The sequence below is a fragment of the Arvicola amphibius genome, chromosome 3, assembly GCF_903992535.2.
Source record: "Arvicola amphibius chromosome 3, mArvAmp1.2, whole genome shotgun sequence".
Lineage (NCBI taxonomy): Eukaryota > Metazoa > Chordata > Mammalia > Rodentia > Cricetidae > Arvicola > Arvicola amphibius.
The window spans coordinates 141,414,441-141,432,913 of NC_052049.1; the positions used below are offsets into that span (position 1 = coordinate 141,414,441).

At 45.2% G+C, this 18,473-nt stretch overlaps 2 protein-coding genes across 2 annotated transcripts in view; one reads left to right on the forward strand and one right to left on the reverse strand.

Moving 5' to 3' along the window:
* The window catches only part of Prtg (protogenin), a 108,010-nt gene that overhangs the window by 11,619 nt on the left and 77,918 nt on the right, over positions 1–18,473 (forward strand). The window lies entirely within an intron of this gene.
* On the reverse strand, positions 11,917–12,367 carry LOC119808839 (ferredoxin-2, mitochondrial-like). Its single transcript, XM_038321315.2, is given in 3 exon segments — positions 11,917–12,113; positions 12,116–12,178; positions 12,181–12,367. Coding segments are annotated over 3 exon segments (447 nt in total).

Below are 18,473 nucleotides of genomic sequence, written 5' to 3' on the forward strand. Positions count from 1 at the left end.
TCTAAGTGGATTTGGAATAGGAAAAAAATGCTTTGATGTCAGCATTAAAAAAAAATGCCGGGTATGGTGGTGCATGCATTCAATCCCAGCACTGAGGAGGCAGAGGCAGCTGGATCTCTGAGTCCTGGCCAGCCTGGTCTACAAAGCAACAGCTGGGGCTGTAATGCAGAGAAAGCTTATCTCAGAAAAACCGAACAGGGAGGTGGGCACACAGCTTTTCTTTTTTTTATATATTTATTTATTTATTTATTATGTATACAGTGTTCTGTCTATATGTATGCCTACAGGCCAGAAGAGGGCACCAGACCTCATTACAGGAGGTTGTGAGCCACCATGTGGTTGCTGGGAATTGAACTCAGGACCTTTGGAAGAACAGGCAATGCTCTTAACCACTGAGCCATCTCTCCAGCCCCCCCCTCCACAGCTTTTCTTAAGAGATTTTTACCAGTTTCTGTTTTCTGAATAAATAGAATAGTAAAAATTGGTTAACCCACGCCTATCATCCCAGCTCTAGGGAGGCAGAGACAGGCAGATCTCTGAGTTCGAGGCCAGCCTGGTCTACAGAGCGAGTTCCATGACAGCTAGGACTACAGAGAAACCCTGTCTCCAAAAACTCAAACAAACCAACAAACAAAATTGTGTGTGTGTGTGTTGTGTGCGTGTTTGCGTCCGTGTGTGGGTGGGTGTCCCACAGTGCACCTGTGGAGGTCAGAGCAGAGGACAAGTTGTAGGAATCAGTTCTCTCCTTCTGCCATGTGAGCGCCAGCTACAGCTCAGGTTGCTGGGCTGGGCAGCAGGTGCATTTACTCACTGAGTTTCCTATGTTCCCAGAAATTCACATTCATCTTCTAACTTAGCAATTAAAAAAAAAAAAAAACAGCTTTTGCTGACATTTATTCATTATTGCTTGTGTCTGTGTGTGAAGGCATGTATATATCATGGTGGAGGTCACGTGATGACTTGCAGGAGTTGGTCCTCTCATTTCACCCTGTGGGCCCTGGGGTTGAACTCGGGTCTTCGGGTGTGGTAGCAAGTGTCTTTACCACTGTACCATCTCATCAACCCCGTTAGTCATGATGTCTTTAACAGAATTTCGGTTCAGGGACTGCTTTGACTAAAGCTGTGTGATTGATTACCAAAGGTGTTTTTGAAGCTATCTGAATAGCGTCAGTGACAGGGTATGATTTCTTAAATATTTTTGTTTGTTTGTTTGTTTGTTTTTGACTGGAGAATAGAAACCATTTATTCTGCTCACTAAACAACATCTTTTGGTATTACTGTTGAGACAGAATCTCACTATGTAGCTCCTACTGGCCTGGCAATGCAGATATTGTTTGTTTGTTTTTTTGAGACAGGGTTTCGCTGTTTATCTCTGCCTGACCTGAAACTTGCTTTGTAGACCAGGCTGGCCTCAAACTCACAGAGATCTGCTTGCTTTTGTCTCCCAAGTACTGGAATTAAAGGTGTGTCCCACCACTGCCTGATTTTGATTTTTAATTTTTATTTTATATGTACAAATGTTTTGTCTCCTTGTGTGGAAATAGGTCTTTTCATATTCAGGTAGCTGTTATTCAATCAGCACTATAGAAAAGTGAATGTAACAAAATTGACCCTGAAATTAAAGATCTCTCTTTTATTTTGTATGTATTTGTGGTGTGTGCGCGTATATGGAGGCCAGAGTTTGTATCAGGTACTTTTGATCATTCTCCAACTTATAAATCGAGGCAGGGTCTCCCATCTGAGCTCGCACACACATCCTAAATCAAGTAATAAAATAATTATTTACAGTAAGTAGGGTTAAACCCAGAGGTTTAGATGAAAACTGCAGGGTTGGAGAGATGGCACAGTGGTTAGTCCCTCCTGCTCTCCCAGAGGACCCCAGTTTTGTTCCCAGCCCTGGCAGCATGTGGTTCACAAAGACCTGTAACTCCAGCCCCAGAGTGCTTTGGCACCCTCATCTGGCCTCCGCCAGATCCCACACAGCTGTACATACATGTACACAGACACATATGTTCACACAAATAAGAACAAAATAAACCTTCAGTGAAAAGTAGGTGGCGCTTACGTGTTTGAGAGCTGTTCCTTGTCCTTCCTTTTCGGTCACCTGTCAGACACCCTGTAGCTCTTCCTGTAGAACACCAGTGACAGACACCCTGTAGCTCTTCCTGTAGAACACGAGTGACAGACACCCTGTAGCTCTTCCTGTAGAACACGAGTGACAGACACCCTGTAGCTCTTCCTGTAGAACACCGGTGACAGGCTTCCTCAGCTTTAGTTTGTCTGTCTGGAAAAAACAAACCGAAATGAGTAACAGCAACAAAAAGGCCTTGAGTTCTTCACTGATCTTCATTTTATTTGAGGCAGGGTCTCTCCCTGAAGCCAGAGCTTGTGGTTCAGGTGCTGTAGCTAGCCAGTTTGCACGGGGGATCCCCTGACTCTGCCTCCCAAGCACCGGGGCTCTAGGTAGACTGCCACGCTTCCCCAACATTTTTGCAGTGCTGAGGATCTGAACTCAAGATCTCGCTCCTGCAGTGTGCAGATGACGCGTTTCCGTTGATTTAGAGTTACCAGGCAAGAGGGAACCTCAGTAGAGGGATTGATTCATGTTTGATGTGGGAGGACCCTGTCCACTCAGGGTGCTGCCATCCCTAGGCATGTGGTCCTGAGTTTAGTAAGAAATCCTGCTGAGCAAACCAGGAGGAGCAAGCAAATCAGCAGTACTCCTTCATGGCCTCTGCTTTCACTCCTCCCTTGAGTTTCTTCTCTGACTGCCCTCCGTGATAGAGCCCTGAGAGTTGGAAGATGAAATAAACCTTTTCCTCCTCAAACTTATTTGTATATTTATTTATTTAATTTATGTGTATGTATGTGTGTATTTATCCTTCCTTCCTTCCTTCCTTCCTTCCTTCCTTTCTTCCTTCTTTCCTTCCTTCCTCCCTCCCTCCCTCCCTCCCTTTCTTTTGAGACAGGGTTTCTCTGTGTAGCACTGGCTGTCCTGAAACTCACTCTGTAGACCAGGCTGGCCTAGAACTCAGAGCTCCTCCTGCCCCTGCCTCATGAGCGCGCTACCCCTGCCTGGCTCAAGTTGGTTTTTGTCAGTGCTTTATCAGAGTAACCGAAAGCAAACTAGGACCTGGCCCCAATGCTGCTGTTTCTGATCTGCATGACCTGGCTTAAGTGCTGTTGCCATCAGCTGAGAGAGAATACAGCGGCAAGGTCGTGAAATGGTCGTGAAATGTTAGTTTTAGGTGTCTGGCGTGGGTTGTCCTGAAAGCGTCTGGGAATCAAACGAGATGTGTGCACTTGGGTCCTGAAATTACAGGTGCTTATGGCCACAGCAGGCTTCTTCATAGGTCCTGAGGATTTGAGCTCCAGTCTCTTTGCTGGTGTGACAAGCAATGCCCCAGCCATGTCTTGGTACTGTTTTAAAAGACAAAATCAGTAAGCTATGATTTAGTAAAATAGTATCTAATGAGTTTTTTTAGACAAATACTTTATGGGCTATCCATAATGGGAGCTGCGGGCTGGGCAGTAACCGCAGTATTGCCCCACTTTGGATGCTTCTTGACCATTCCAACAGTGTCAAAATAATTATCAGAAACTTAGTTAATGCCATGTACATGGTTAGACTGCCATTATATTTTATATGCATGAATGCTATACAGTTCTACCTGGAGGAACATGGTTCTTAAAATTAATGCCTCTGCCTCCCAAGTGCTGGGATTTAAAGCGTGCGCCACTGCCACCACCACTCAGCCACTGCTTACTTTTCTTATGTGTGTGTCGGGAGACCCAGGGTGGCATGCATGCTAGGCAAATACTGGACCTTTGAGTTTCAAGCCCAGCCTTCCCTTTGTGTACTGGTAACGCCCTCCAAAGGGTGTTTCTGTACAGCAACTATAACACTTTCTCTTTTACACCGAAACATTTGAAATAGTTCAGTAAAATCAAAGTGCACGGTGAAAGGATCTCTTAACTCCTGGTTTGGGTACTGTGAATTTTTTTGAGCCATTCAGTTACTTTGTTTCAATAAGCAGTAGAGGCCGAGCCAAGCTCTCGCCGTGGGAGGGCATTTGTTTGTATTCAAGAGACCATTGATGCAGACTCTACCCCAGGCCTGGAGAGATGGCTATGTGAAGAGCACTGGCTACTCTTTCCAAAGATCTGGTTGGTTCCTAGCATCAACATGGCAATTCATACCAATCTGTAAATCCAGTTCCAGTCTATCCAATGCCCCTTTCTGGCTTCTGTGGGTACGGACTTCCATGCCCACAAAGTGCACATAATACATAAAATAATAAAATTTTGAAAAAAAGTATCTACCCCAAAGATTTCAGTGTGAAGGTGTTTGTTTATAAATCCAGTTTCCTGTTTGTGAAATTGTTTATGAGAAGTTTTGTCATGAGAGACGTATTGTTATAGTTGTCCCGTTACACGTAAGAAGATCCAGTGAAAACAGTTTATTAAAAATTTGCATAATTTTTCCAAGATTTATTTCAGAGAGAAGATAATGGGAAATACTTTAACTTTAAGTGGTTGGATGCTTTTCATCGGTGATGGTGGAATTTTGCCTTTTAAAAAAATATATAATACAGTTGAGGGATGGTGGCATATGCCTTTAATCCCAGCACTTGGGAGGCAGAGGCAGGCGGATCTTGGTGAGTTCGAGGCCAGCCTGGTCTACAAAATAAGTTGCAGGACAGCCAGGGCTGTTATACAGAGAAACCCTGTCTTGGTTGGGGTGGGTGGGGGAGTAACACAAGGAAAACAAACTTAACAAAACTTCATGGGTGCTGCGAAGCGACTGAACCGTGTGTGGCTGTGGAGGCGCATTGTGTCTCACTCTGTAGTAATTGATGAGATTAAATGGAATGATTGATTTCTTCTCCGTTCTTGACGCACTTTTATGAGCAGTTGCTTTGGCACCTTAGCAGGATGTCAAAGGTCGTAACTTTCTTTGGGAGAATGAGAGCTTTCAGTTGCTGATCCCGGCAACTGCGCCCTGGACCTTTTGCCTCTTCTTTTTGCATAGAATTGCTGAGGAGTGAGGGTTGAAAGAAACATCTCATAAATCAGCAGGAGAGAGCCTTTTTCTTCTAAGGAGTCTCAGAATGGTTGAGGACCAGCAGAACCCAGGAAGAGATAATGCTATGCTTTCTTGGATTTTGAAAAAACAACAACAAAAAACTTTGAATGGGAAATGGTCCATTAGAATGCACTAGCCTGTGTCAAATGGGATTTTTATCTGTATTGTCATATTTTATTTAAAGCAGTCTGCTTAGAATAAATTAGAACGTGCAACCTATGTTAGACATACATGTTCATTTTTCTATTTTTCTATAAAAGCCAAATATCTGAGACATGGGCCAGAATGGGAAAGGAGTAGGAAGCTGGATGTTGTTTATGTTGTTTATGTAGCCCAGATGTGGCTCCCCCACGCCTGCGGACACTGAGTCTCCCTGGTCCCAACCACAACCTCTTCCGCCCGGAGTACTCACCTCCCACCCGAGTACATATGTTGTTTATGTAATTTATGTTGTTTCAGTGGCTGGGTTTTCTACTTTTAAAAAAGGATTTAAAAATCGTGTGTGTGTGTGTGTGTGTGTGTGTGTGTGTGTTTGTGTCACAGTGGGTTTGTGGAAGACGGGACACCTTTGAGGACTCAGGTCTCTGCTTCCCCTATGTGAGTTCTGGAGACCTGAGGTCATTCGATGTGGTGGCAACTCCCCTTACTTGCCAACACCACCTCCTGTACCCCCCACCATCCTAAGTTTCTGCTCTTCAAAATATTGGCTATCCAATAGCTACAGCCATTGGTTTTAGTTTGGTTGAGTTTTTACCACAGCCACTATACCAGTTTGTAGCTAACGATGTCAGGCAGGAAAGTCCATCAGAGACTGAGCAGTTGTGTTTGCTGTGTGTGTGTGTGTGTGCACATATGTGAACAAACCTTTAAATGTCCTGATGGCACCTGAGTTTTAGTTGCCTTTGAGTGTTGTGGCAATAGGTCTGTGTCCATGGCCCTCATTTGTACATATGTGTGTATACTTCTGTTACGTATCTTTCTGTAAAATGATGCTTCTGTACTCCGTGGTGACTTGTAAGAATTTTTCATAACTAAGATGTGACTGCTAGCTGGTTTAGTGTGAGCACCTGGAATCCAAGCACTGAGGAGGTTGTGAATTCAGGACCACAGTGGTCAGCATGATGAGAGCTGTCTCAAAACCTGATATACATAGAAAAGAAAGGCGAAGGCCTGTAGCCATCGTTGCCGTCGTCGTCCTCTGACCCAAAGCTCATTCGACTTTTCTGCTTTCTCCTCCTCCTTTGTTCTTCTACCTTCCTTCTTCCTCCCTTTCTCTTCCTCCTTCATCCTGTTTCCCCTTCTTCTCTTTTCTTTCCCGTTCCTTCCTCTTTCTATCCTCTTCTTCCTTCCTCATTCCTTCATGGTCTTTCCTTCCTCCCAAGGCACTTAATTCTGCAAGTGTTTCACTCTTGTGTAGGCCTAGGAATCAGAATTCCCCTTCCGTTGCTACTGGCTGGTTGTTTGTGGCTCTCTCCCTCCATCTTCTACCACCAAGTCCCGACTCTGCCACTTGTCAAGGCTTTGGTGACTGAACCCTGGCAGCACTCCGCAGCTCTGCCTGTGTGGCAGCCACCTGCAGCAGCCGCTTCTAGCTGCTCATGGTCTCTGCCACTACTACTGTTTCCTTCACACTTCTAGCCCAGCCCACTCTCCCAAAGTATGCGAGAGGAGACCAGCTGAGAGAGACCTTTTACTGAGCCTAGAGTCGCAACACCAGAGAGGCAGCTATCTTACCAAGAGAGCCAACTATCCTGCTTGTGCAGCCAAATGGAGGGGGTTTGTGCCAGTCATAGCAAACCTCTTATGCAAATGAGGGTTTGTGTTTACACCAATGACAGCATTGTCCCCTGTGTACCAGTCACTGCAGTCTCTCTGTTGGGCCAGTCACTAGGGGTTGAGTTTTCTCTCTGACCTAGGCAGAAATATTTTCAAGGTCATCTAGAATTCACTAGTGCTTATGATAACAAAAATCTTATATGAACTGTTTGAAGCAGTCGTGGCTGACACTAGCAGTGAATTTTTTTTTAAACAGATTTTAACAGTGCTTACCACCTGCCCACACCCCATGTAGATTATTTAGAGAGAGAAAAAAAGATTGAATTGTATTATTGGAGGTCAGAGCTTCTCAGACCTAACACCAAGATAGCTTCCATGCTGTGAAGTTACTACAAAATCCTGTTAAAGTCCTCTTTGGTTTCAAAAGCTCTGCAGTTACCTCCTTCTCCTCCCCACAGCCAGCTAAAGGCGAACTTCCTTTTGAGTCTTAGGGGTTAGGTAGGTAAGGAAATAGTTCTATACCTGGTAGAGGAACTGCTCTGCTGTTCTTAAATACTTAAATGGTGTGTTGCAGAAAAGCTAGTTTTGATTAGCAAAAAAATTGGGATATTATGATTAATTAAAAATTTTTAGATTTATTTATTTGTTTGTTTTTGTTTTGTATTTTAGACAGGGTTTGTAGGCAGAAGTTTCTGTCCAACAAGCTGCTTTCCAAATAACCAACACAGAGACTTAATATTAATTGTAGATGCTCAGCTGATAGCTCAGCCTTGTTACTAGCTAACTCTTACATTTAAATTAACCCATATTTCTTATCTACCCTCTGCCATGTTGCTCATGGCTTGTTACCTTGTTTTCTACACAACCTGCTTCCTGGGCATCTGGCTGGCATCCCCTGACTCTGCCCTTCTTCTTTCCATCATCCTCTCTCTGCCTTGAAAATCCTAGCTCTCAGCCAGTCAGCTTTTTATTAAACTAATTTGAGTGACAAATCCTTACATTGTACAAAAGGATTATTCCACAGTCCAGCTTTTCTTTGTGTAACCACCCTGGCTGTCTGGAATTCACTCTGTAGTCCAGACTGCGTTCGACTCACAGAGATCTGCCTGCCTCTACCTCCCAAGGGCTGGGATTAAAGGTGTGCATCACCACTGCCTGGACTTTTATTTTTTAATTATGTGTATCTCTATATGTATGGGTATGTGCATGTGGGAGTGCAGGTCCTCACAGAATCCAGAAGAGGGCGTCAGATCTCTTGGAGCTGGAGTTACAAGCAGATGTGAAGTACTCAATATTAAATGCTGTGAACTGAACTCGGGTCCTCTACAAAAACAATACAATCTTTTCATTACTGAGCCATGTTTCCAGTCCTAATTAATATACAATTTTATCTGGAGACTCTGTTGATTTTTCAGTACTGAGTTATGTATGGTAACTGAGTTCCAAAGAAAATGCTACAGCATAGTCTATCTACATGATAGCTTTTGTATCTTTATCTGGCGGCGTGTGTGTGTGTGTGTGTGTGTGTGTGTGTGTGTGTGTGTGTGTGTGTTTTTCTGCCTGTCTCATCACAAAGGCTCCCTTTTAGCTCTCCTGCACTGGGAATTAGCGATTAGCAGCAGAGCAGGGAGGAGCCCTCTGCATTCCTGGCCGAACCTCTCCCTGATCTTTGGCTTAAGGGTTAGCCCTTGCATGCTGGAGCTGATGTTCTGTTTGTTCCCCACTGACCTTCCATGCTCAGGGCTGTACGATGGATCCTCCATCCTCCTTTGGACCCTGGATATTGTGATCCCAAATCAAAGGCCTTTATCTCCTCCTAAGGGAAGGGGGATTAAGAACTTCCTGTTGCCCTTTTCAAACACTGAAGGGCCTGTGTGGGGCCTGCTGTGGGCCTGAGGTCACTTATAAAGCCTTGAGATGCCCTCCGGTTCCCTGTCAACTCAGAGCTCTTGCTTTTAGGAAAGGGGGCTCGCAACTTTCCATGAACAGAGTTCCTGAGAGTTTAATGCCTCTGTTTATAAAGTCAGTGAATCAATCAACTCACAGAGGGATTATCTCAGGGAAATGTTCTTGTCTTTGAAGGCAAATGCAAAATAACCCGATTAACCTGGAAACTCAGATTGCCTTTCTTTGGGGTTTACACCAGTCATGGTAAGGCACTAATTCATCAAGCAGAATGCAAACTAAGGGTCAACGCTGAGATCTCTAGGTGAAAATTTGATTCTGCGTGTCGCCTGTCTTTGTGGCCTTCAGAAACCATATCACTACATTGTACTCTCTTCTTTCTTTGGACTCACTTCTGGATACCATTCACGGAGAATTTTCATCTGTTCTTAACACTTTGTATTTTTATTTCAGGGGAGGGTTTTGTGTGCATGGGTGTGGGGTTGTGCACGTGTCTGTGTGTGGAGGCCAGAGAGAAAAAGCCGGAGGTCTGCATTATATTTTGAGACAAGGTCTCTTACTGACCCTAGAGTTCCCTAACTCAGCTAGATGGGCTGGCTAGTGAGCCCTGGGGGCCTTCCTGTTTCCACTTTCTCTGCTCTGGCACATCACCTTGCCTGAGTTTTCCTTGGGTGCTGGGGATTGGAACTTAGGTCCTCATGTTTGTGCGGTGAGCACTTCGCCCACGGAGCATGTCGCCATCACCTGTTCTTATGATTCTTCCACTTCTGTTCTCGTGAGCAACACTCTCCATGCTCTCCCAAGAGTGTAAACTGGCTACCACTGGCATGCGGCCATGGGAAATTCTGCTTCCCAGTCCTCTGCCCTCTAACTTAGTGCCCATCACAGAACGGTTGAGAAACTGCTGTTATATCCGACTCCAAAGTGTTGGTGTATTTCCAGATGTCTCTAAATGGCCAGGTCCATTGTTGATCATTTGCTTGGCGGAAGATGAGGTCTCATTAAGCCATACGGACAATTTGCATGAAGCTATGAAAAGTGCTTGGCACCAAGCTGGGTAGCCCAGCTATATACACAGCTGGTCCCGAATACCATTTCATCTGTATCAGAATCGTAATCATTTGGACACCAGTCCTGGGGCTCTGGGCTGTAAGGACTGAACCTGGGTATAATGATCATGCTTTGAATGATATTGATAAAGATACATGTATCTGTGTACAGTGTGACAGTTTTGCTAGTGATCAGGGAAGTTGGTTTTATGGTCTCTTTAGACTCCATCTTTCGTTGAATACGAAATCTTTGGTATGGTGTTAATTGTAAGCCATCAAAGAAGCAGCCAAGCTAGCGACACCATGAAAATCCAACCAGTTACCCTTCCGCTGCACAGGTGAATGTGACCCTCGGTGACAGGTGAAATAGGAGCTTCGCATTTCTTTAACTCCCCTCCGGTAAACTATACGCTGTTGGATTTGGCTTATTAAACACATCTTGGCATTTTCTGTGTGCCTGTGGCCCACGGTCCTCTGCTTTCATGTTTCTGAGCAAAAGACTGCATAACTTTAGCAAAGAAAACTCTAAAAGGAGGCTGGAGCAACGACCCGGCTGATAAACAGCTCACTGTGCAAGCCTGAGGGGCCGAGTTCAATCCCCAGGACCCAGGTAAAGTGCTGGGTAAGCACAGAGGCCTGCCTGTGGTGCAAGCATGCAGGAGATGCAGATGGGGTCTTTTGAGCAGCCTGACTAGCAAGCTTGCAGAAACAGTAAGCTCCAGGTTCAGCAGGTGGAAAGCCACACAGGATACACCTGGTGTGAACCTTGAACCTCCACATATGTGCATATATGAGCAGGTGCACCTGCACATATTCAAATAACACACACACACACACACACACACACACACACACACACGTTTTCACAAAGGGAGCTATGATATTATTAAATGAATTTGTCCTGTTGTGACAAGTTGTTCAGAAGTCAATGTCAATTAATTTTTTTTAACTTTTAACAGGTCGTCTGGCATACACACACACACAGATAGATATATATATGTATATATACATATATATGTCTGTCTCTTTGTATATTTATATGTGTTTAACTTTTTTTCTGTTCAAATTAAATTGTCTTGCTTCTAGATGGGCATGATAGCTCATGTCAATAATCCCAGCTACAGGAGTAGAAGGAAGAAGGTCACAGACTAGATAATTTATCAAGACCCTGTTTCAGAGTAAGAGTACAGCTTAAGTGGTCCTAGTAGCACAAATACACTGACTCTTTCCTCAACAACTGTTTATAGGTTTTTTTTTAAGAGAGACTAGATATATAAACCTGGTTACTATTTTTTCAAGTTCTGATAACTTATTTGTTACTCTTAAAGACTTATTTTTGATTGGACTCAGCAGTAGAAGCTCCTCGTTGACTAGTTTTTATGTCAACTTGACACAAGCCAGGATCATCTGGAAAGAAAGAATCTTAATCAGGAAAATGCCTCCATGGGACTGGACTACAAAACTAGACTGTGGGACATTTTCTTGACGAATAACGGTTGATGTTATTCGTGGGTTAACTGTGGGTGCTGCCACCCCTGGGCTCGTGGTCCTGGGTGCTGTAAGAGAACAGGCTGAGCAAGCCGGGATAGTCCAGTAAGCAGCAGTCCTCCATGGCTTCTGTTTCAGTTCCTGCCTCCAGGTTGCTGCCTCTGGGTTCCTGCCCTGATTTCCCACAGTGATGGACAGATACCTGAAAGTGTAAGCTGACGCAGACCCCTCCTCCGTGGTGTTTTATCAGAGCAATGCAATAGGAACCCTGATGAAGGCAAGCTCTCAGGGCAGCCGATGTCTCACTGAGAGTTTGGCAATTTGCTATCAGGTTTTTGTTTTTCTGTTTTTCTTCTTCTTTTTCTTTCTTTTTTAAATTGCAGCTCTGGTTTGAGTCCATCCCTAATTCAGAGTTCGATTCTCCCTGGTGGACTAACACACCCAAGATGGAGATCCATCCTCTTCAGGGCCCAGACACGGGCTGTCCCCAGCAATGGCTCTGGTCTCACACTGTGCTTTTGGTTTCTCTTTCCCGGCCAGTCCTTGCACTGGGGCCAGAAGCATGGCTTTTCTTTTTAGTTCAGTGACCCTGGTTGGTCCAGTGGCCTTCTCTCAGTGGGGCTTGGGGATGTGGCCATCCACGTAGAAGTTCCTGGTGGCCTTGGGAAGAGCAAACTCGACTCCTTCCAGCTGAGGGGTTAGCACAGTCTGGCAGCCCAGTCTTGAGTACTCCTGGAGCAGCGGGGCCATGCCCGGCATATCGTCCTCTCTCTCCTCGGGAGGAGGCAGGAGATCCAGGTGTGTCTCACATACACATGGCAGGTGGAACATGCCAGGGAGCCTTCACAGGCCCCTTCCAGGTCCACCCCTGGCACTGGGCCAGGTGAAGAACATTGTCCCCAACTCTGCCCCTCATGGGGATCCACTGGCCAGAGTGGTCCACGAAGACCACATTGGCCCTGGGGACGGACAGGGTGCAGGTGCTGAACCAAGGCCAGCCTATGGCCGAGTGGCCGCTCTTGGGTTTGTCTTTGGCTTCCTTCCTTGGCCAACAGTTTGGCATGTTTTGCAGTTTTCTTCTTGTATTTCTTACTGTGCTGTTTCTTGAGAACAGTGCGCTGACTTCTGTGTTGCAGGACATATGGAGTGACAATTCCCTTGATCTCGGGTGCTTTGGTCCCGGTTCTTATCATCTTGTTTCAGAGTTTTCTTTCTTTAGTAATCTATTTATTTTTACTTTTTGTGCATTGGTGTTTTGCCTGCATGGATGTCTGTGATGGTGTCAGATCCCCTGGAACTGGAGTTATGGTCAGTTGTGAGCTGCCGTGGGGTTCTGGGAATTGAACCCAGGTCCTCTGGAAGAGCAGCCAATGCTCTACTACATATTGGTGGACATCATCTTTAGAGAGACTGAAAAGTCTGCAGATTCTGATGGCTCTTTTGTTTCCCACAGTAGTATCTGCCAGTCGGGGATATCCTTCTCTCTCTCTCTCTCTTTCTCTCTGTTGTTTTGTTTTTTAACAAACCCCAAGTTGAGAGCTTCAGATTGGCATCTAAGATGCAGCCTAAACAGATTTGGCTTGTTCTCTCTCGCTCACCTTGGCCTATAGCAGGAATGCCCCTTCTCCACAGCAGGCATAGTCTGCTGTGTGTGTCTCAAGATGGTTTACTTTATGAGAAAACCTTGTTTTGTTCTCACTGTGGATTCGGACCACACCTCTCCACTCAGAGTATCAGCAGCTACTTCTGTGGCCATGTGTTTCTCGTGGAAAGTGTGGGGTTTGTGTTCACCCATTTCAAAGAGCTAGACCTGGTTTTTAATCATTTGTGTATTTGTCATATATATATATATATGTATATATATGTGTGTGTGTACATATATATACACACATATATAATGAGACAGGGTCTCATTAAGTAGCCCTACCTGACCTGTAACTCACAGAAATATGCTTCTGCCTTCAGCACACTGGAATTAAAGGTGTGCACCATCATGTCTGGTCTCAACTTTTTAATTTATATAATACACTTTAAAGTTATATTGTAGAACAGGTATCTAGTTATATGGAAGAGAAAATAAAACCAGGTCTTTTATACTCTGAGGAAATTGTATTATATGTGAAACGGCAGGATTCTGTTCATCTATCATATATCCACCTGTTCATCCATCCATCCATCCATCCATCCATCATCTATCCATTATCCATCTACCCATCCATCCGTCTACCCATCTATCCAACCATCTATTCATTATTAGTTATCAACTACCTACCCAGCCATTTACTATTTATCTACCCATTCATCCTCCACCCATTCATCTGTCAGTCCATCAACTGTTCCTACCTACCCATTATCTATCCATTAATTTTTTCCATCCATCTACTCACCCATCCACCCACCAGTCATCCATCTTTCCTCTATCTGTCTGTCTGTCTATCTATCTATCTATCTATCTATCTATCTATCTATCTATCTATCTATCTAAACAATAGAGAACAACACTGAAATCCATCAAGAAAGGGTTTAATGGGCTGCAGCTCCTGAGTAGGTATTTAAAGTCATCGAGAATAACCATCTCTGAAAGCAAAAACAGTCTGAACCAGAAATACTTCTGTGGTGAGTTTGTGATTTTTCTCATTTAGAATTTCTACATGGACAAAGTGGCTAAGTGTGACACAGGTTTGGTTACAAAGGCCGTGCGCGCTCTAATGCATTCTTGAGTCTTCCGTCTGTGACTAGTGCGCGCTCTAATGCATTCTTGAGTCTTCCGTCTGTGACTAGTGCGCGCTCTAATGCATTCTTGAGTCTTCCGTCTGTGACTAGTGCACTGTGTAAAACTGTGTGGAATGCTCTTTCTGCACAGTTGAGCTATTAAGCAGAACTAATTCCTTATGGAATAACAACAAGACCTAAGAAAGGCATCTCTCCGATCGGGCGGTAGAAGGCAGTCGCTTGGCAGACTGCTGAAGGGCAGTGGTCTGGGAAAGACAAAGAGAGGGGACTTTTTCTCTTCCCCTGGAATTCACGGGAGCCACACAAGTCGAACAGCTTTGAAGCCGGTTACTGTGACTTACTGTGCATATTTTTTTCTGTACGGTTTCCTGCTTGTTTTTGCCAACAGAGGGGCCAGGAATAATCACTTGATAAATGCATTAGCATGTGCCCTCCGCTCTGTGGCTACACACTCCTCCTGGGAGACAGATAATCTGAGAAGAAGAAAATCCCACTTGGGGCTGCCTTTCAAAGAGAGATCAGATTTTACTGCCAAACTAACAGGATTCTGTCTGGATTATGGGAGTGCCATATGGAGACTGATTATGTGAGGTGGGTTTTTTTTTTAACTCAGGAATAAAGAGTGGTTGGGAAAAATGGAAGGCAAAGTGAACAGTTACTATGTTACCAGCTCTAGGGAAGGAAACTGCCACACCAATGGTCATGTTATGACAGTTTCATGATTATAGAAGACGTATTTGCCTGTCATTTTCATTGAAAATGCTTGTGTGTGTGGTGTGTGTGCAGGTGTGCATGTTTGTTCACATGGCACTTGTGTGTGAGCACGTGTGTGAGCACGTGTGTGGGTGAGTCTAGAAGCCCAAGGCTGGTGTCAGGGTCTTTGGTCCTCCTTACTCATTGAGGCAGGCTCTGAATTAAACCTGGAGCTCACTGATAAGACCCAGTCTGCTCTGGGGATTCCCTGTCTGCCTCCGAGCACGGAACTACTCCTGTGTGCCTAACAGGTGGACCCCTTTGCCTACCTGGCATTGATGTGGATTGTAGACATTGGATCTTTGCTCCTCAGAACTGATCAGAGCACTTTATCTACTGAACTATTACCTCGGCCCATACTTCTGTACTTTCCTTAAAAATATTGTACGTGTATGGTGTGAGTGTATATGCATGTGTGTGCGTGTGTGACACGCATATGCTAGGGCATGTTCATGATGATCAGAGGACAGCTTTGTGGAGTTTTCTCCTCCCCCCTTTACATGAGTTCCAGGGATGGAAATGAGGCCATCTGTGTCTTGAGCAAGTGATTTCTGCACACTGCATCATCCTGTGGCCCCGCCCTATGCGCTTCTGTCTTTTTTTCTGGTTTTACTGAGTTGTGTGGCTTGGCTTGTCCTCAAATCATTCTTTAAATTTTAATTAAGACAAACTTTCTCATGGAGAGTCAGATATTCAACTCTGCCTCCTCATGGTTTGAGAAGGTGCCCTGCTTTCCACTGCTCCCTAATTTCTAGTGATCTCTTTAGGGTGAAGGCAGCAAGTGCCAGCTAAGGAGCCTGTACTTCTGCTGAGGAGGGGCGGCTGGGAATGCTCAGCAGTCTTGGTCAAACACGAGTTCCACAAGCCTGTAGCTGAGTTGTTCAGGTCCATGTCTTAGGATGGGGCAGTGGCTCTTCCATCTGTGAAGAAGACTTGAGTTTGAACCCCAGAACCCATATACAAAGCTGGGTGTCGCGGCATGCACTTGCAATTCCAGTGCCAGGAAGAAGGGAAAGTCACTCTCTGGGGCTTGCTGGTGGCCAGGCAGCCTCTTTGGTGAGCCAGATTTTCAACAATGTTAAGCCTGGCCTGGTGGAACCAGAGTCAGAGTGAGTATGGGAGACCGGAGGTTGGCTTAGAATTTCAGCGGCTGACTTCAGTCTGCAAGAAGCTCTGGGTTGGCAGCCTCTATAGATGGCTTCACCAGAACTGCGCCCCCTTCCCGCACCGCAGTGTGTCCTTGTGGGTGGCTCTGGAGGGTCGAGTCTTCGGGTGTACCGACAAACCGTATGTGACGAGACTCCTGGCTTCTCAGCAATGGTGGCTGCTCCTTCACAAGTAGGGACTGAAATTTGGACTTCCTTCCTCAGGAGCATGAATTCATTTCTAGCAGGCAAGATAAATTTTGTGTAATGAGTGTATTTGTGTGTATTATTACAGAGACAATTTTCATTTAAGCCTCTTCTACTCCTCGAGATAATTATTTTGTGTGCATTATGCTACTTGTATGTAATCTGTAGACAGATCCTTATGTGGATTCTTTCTGTATCTACATACCTAAAGATACAGGCTAGATGGATGAATAGATCTATTGACCGTTCAGTAGATGAGTATATAGGGGTGAACACAGCTGTGTTTTGTGTGTTTGTCGCGTGTCTTTAGAGTGCTGTTAGTGGCTGTGTTATTATTAGTCTTGAAACAAGCACCTTTACCCACTGAATTACCTTGCTGGCCCATGAGTCAGCTTTCAAAAGCTATGTGTGCTGGGTGTGGTGGTACACACCTTTGATTCTAGAATTTGCAGGGAAGGTGCAGGTGAACCTCTGAGTTCAAGACCATCCTGGTTTACAGAGCAAATCTCAGGCCAACCAGGGCTACAGAGAGACCTTGTCTCAAAACAAATGAAAACAGAATAAAACCTGTGTGCTGTTGTCCCGCCAACTACGTGTCTTTTGTCCTTAGAAACTGTGTTGAGGGATTGGAGGGTGTTGCAGTGGTTAAGAAAGAGCACTGGCTGCTCTTCCGGACGACCTGGGTTCGGTTCCACAGGGCAGTTTACGGCTGTCTGTTAACTCCGGTCCCAGGGGATCCAGTGTCCTCTCGGCCTCAGCAGGTACTATACACACACGATGCACAGACACGCATTCAGGCAAACACTCATACATATCAAAATAGGTAAAACCTCAAAAAATGTTAAAGTGTCTTAAAAAATTAAACAAAAATCTTTTTCATAAAAAGGATGTGAACCTTTTTGAGATTTACTTTCAGTTAATATACAATATTTGGTGTATGTGGTATAAGTACATGTTGATTGTGTGTGTGTGGAATGTATGTGTGTGTACATGTGTATGGATGCCAGAGGGCAATATTGAGTGGCTTCCTCTATTGCTCTCGACCCTTCTTTGCTTTGTGTGTGCATGCGTGTGTGCGCGTGCAGATGCCAGTGTGTTTAGAGGCCAGAGATTGACTTCAAATGTCTTCCTTATGAATCTCTATTTGTTGAGACAGGGTCGCACACTGAACCTAGAACTGCCTATTTTGTGTAGACTGGCCGTCCAGCAGGCCTCCAGAACCTTCTGCCTCACCTCCCAGTGTTAGGGTTACAGGTCTGTGCAGGTAACCTTGCCTAGTTTTTTTTTTAACTGAGGTGCTGGGGATCCCAACTCAGGTCTGAATACTTGTACAGCAAACACTTTACCCACTGAATCCTTTTCTTAACACCCTTTCCCCAGTTTTTTTTTTTATGGTACCAAATATTTTTTATACCTTTCATTAAATGTGTTGTTTTTTCTTTGGTCAGTTTTGTATGTATGTACTACAGTTGGTTAGTCTCGTGCTCACCCTGTCCTGACTCCTCCTCCTCCCTCCCCACTCCTGTCCACCCTTCCCCAGAAGTCTTCCCACATCCGTCTCATTTTGTTTTGTTCTGTGATCCATTGAGTTTAATGGGTTTGGAGCTAACCTTGGCGCCTACAGGGCTCACAATTTAAGACAATGACTGCCCCTCCCCGGAATCCTTCAGTCCAGCAGGGAGGGGCGGGGCCCGGTGAGTCTTCTCCACACTGTGTACTTTCTTCATGCTGGTCACCTGAGAGAGAGTCCTTTGCTCCGTGTTGGTCCAAAGTCCTTCAGACTGGTGACCACGCCACAGTCTGCATGCTTTCTCTCAGGTGTTCCGTCTGACGTTCCGGTGTATCCTGCTGTACTTGAGTTTATTTCTCTGCCTCTGCCTGTGCCAGAGCTTGCGCGTGCGACGGTATGGTGCTGAAAGTGTGCTCGGTGTGTAAAAGTTTGCATTGACGCTAAGCCATCTCTTCTCATGCCCGCCAAGCATCCCGGCTGTCATCGTGAATTGTGTGCTGGCTCCTCTAAGCAGACTTTGGACGGGCGGTGGACAGTTGTCGTATGTAAAGCACTCTGACTCTAGGCCCATGGAAATCACTCCCGGTGCCTTGTTCTTAGGCTCTTTGCAACCTTAGGAGACAGATGTTGGAACAATGACACTTGTTCTTTTGTGGCGTATGCGTTGGAAGGGTGCCAGGAGGTGGGAAGGCAGGGGACATGCCAGCAGAGGCCTCAGGGAGCCTGCCGCATTCATTCCTTCCGCACCCTTCCCTATTTAGGATATGTTGGAGGATTAAGAGACCGTTTACATTTCTTTTAACATTTCTTTTGTGTGTTGG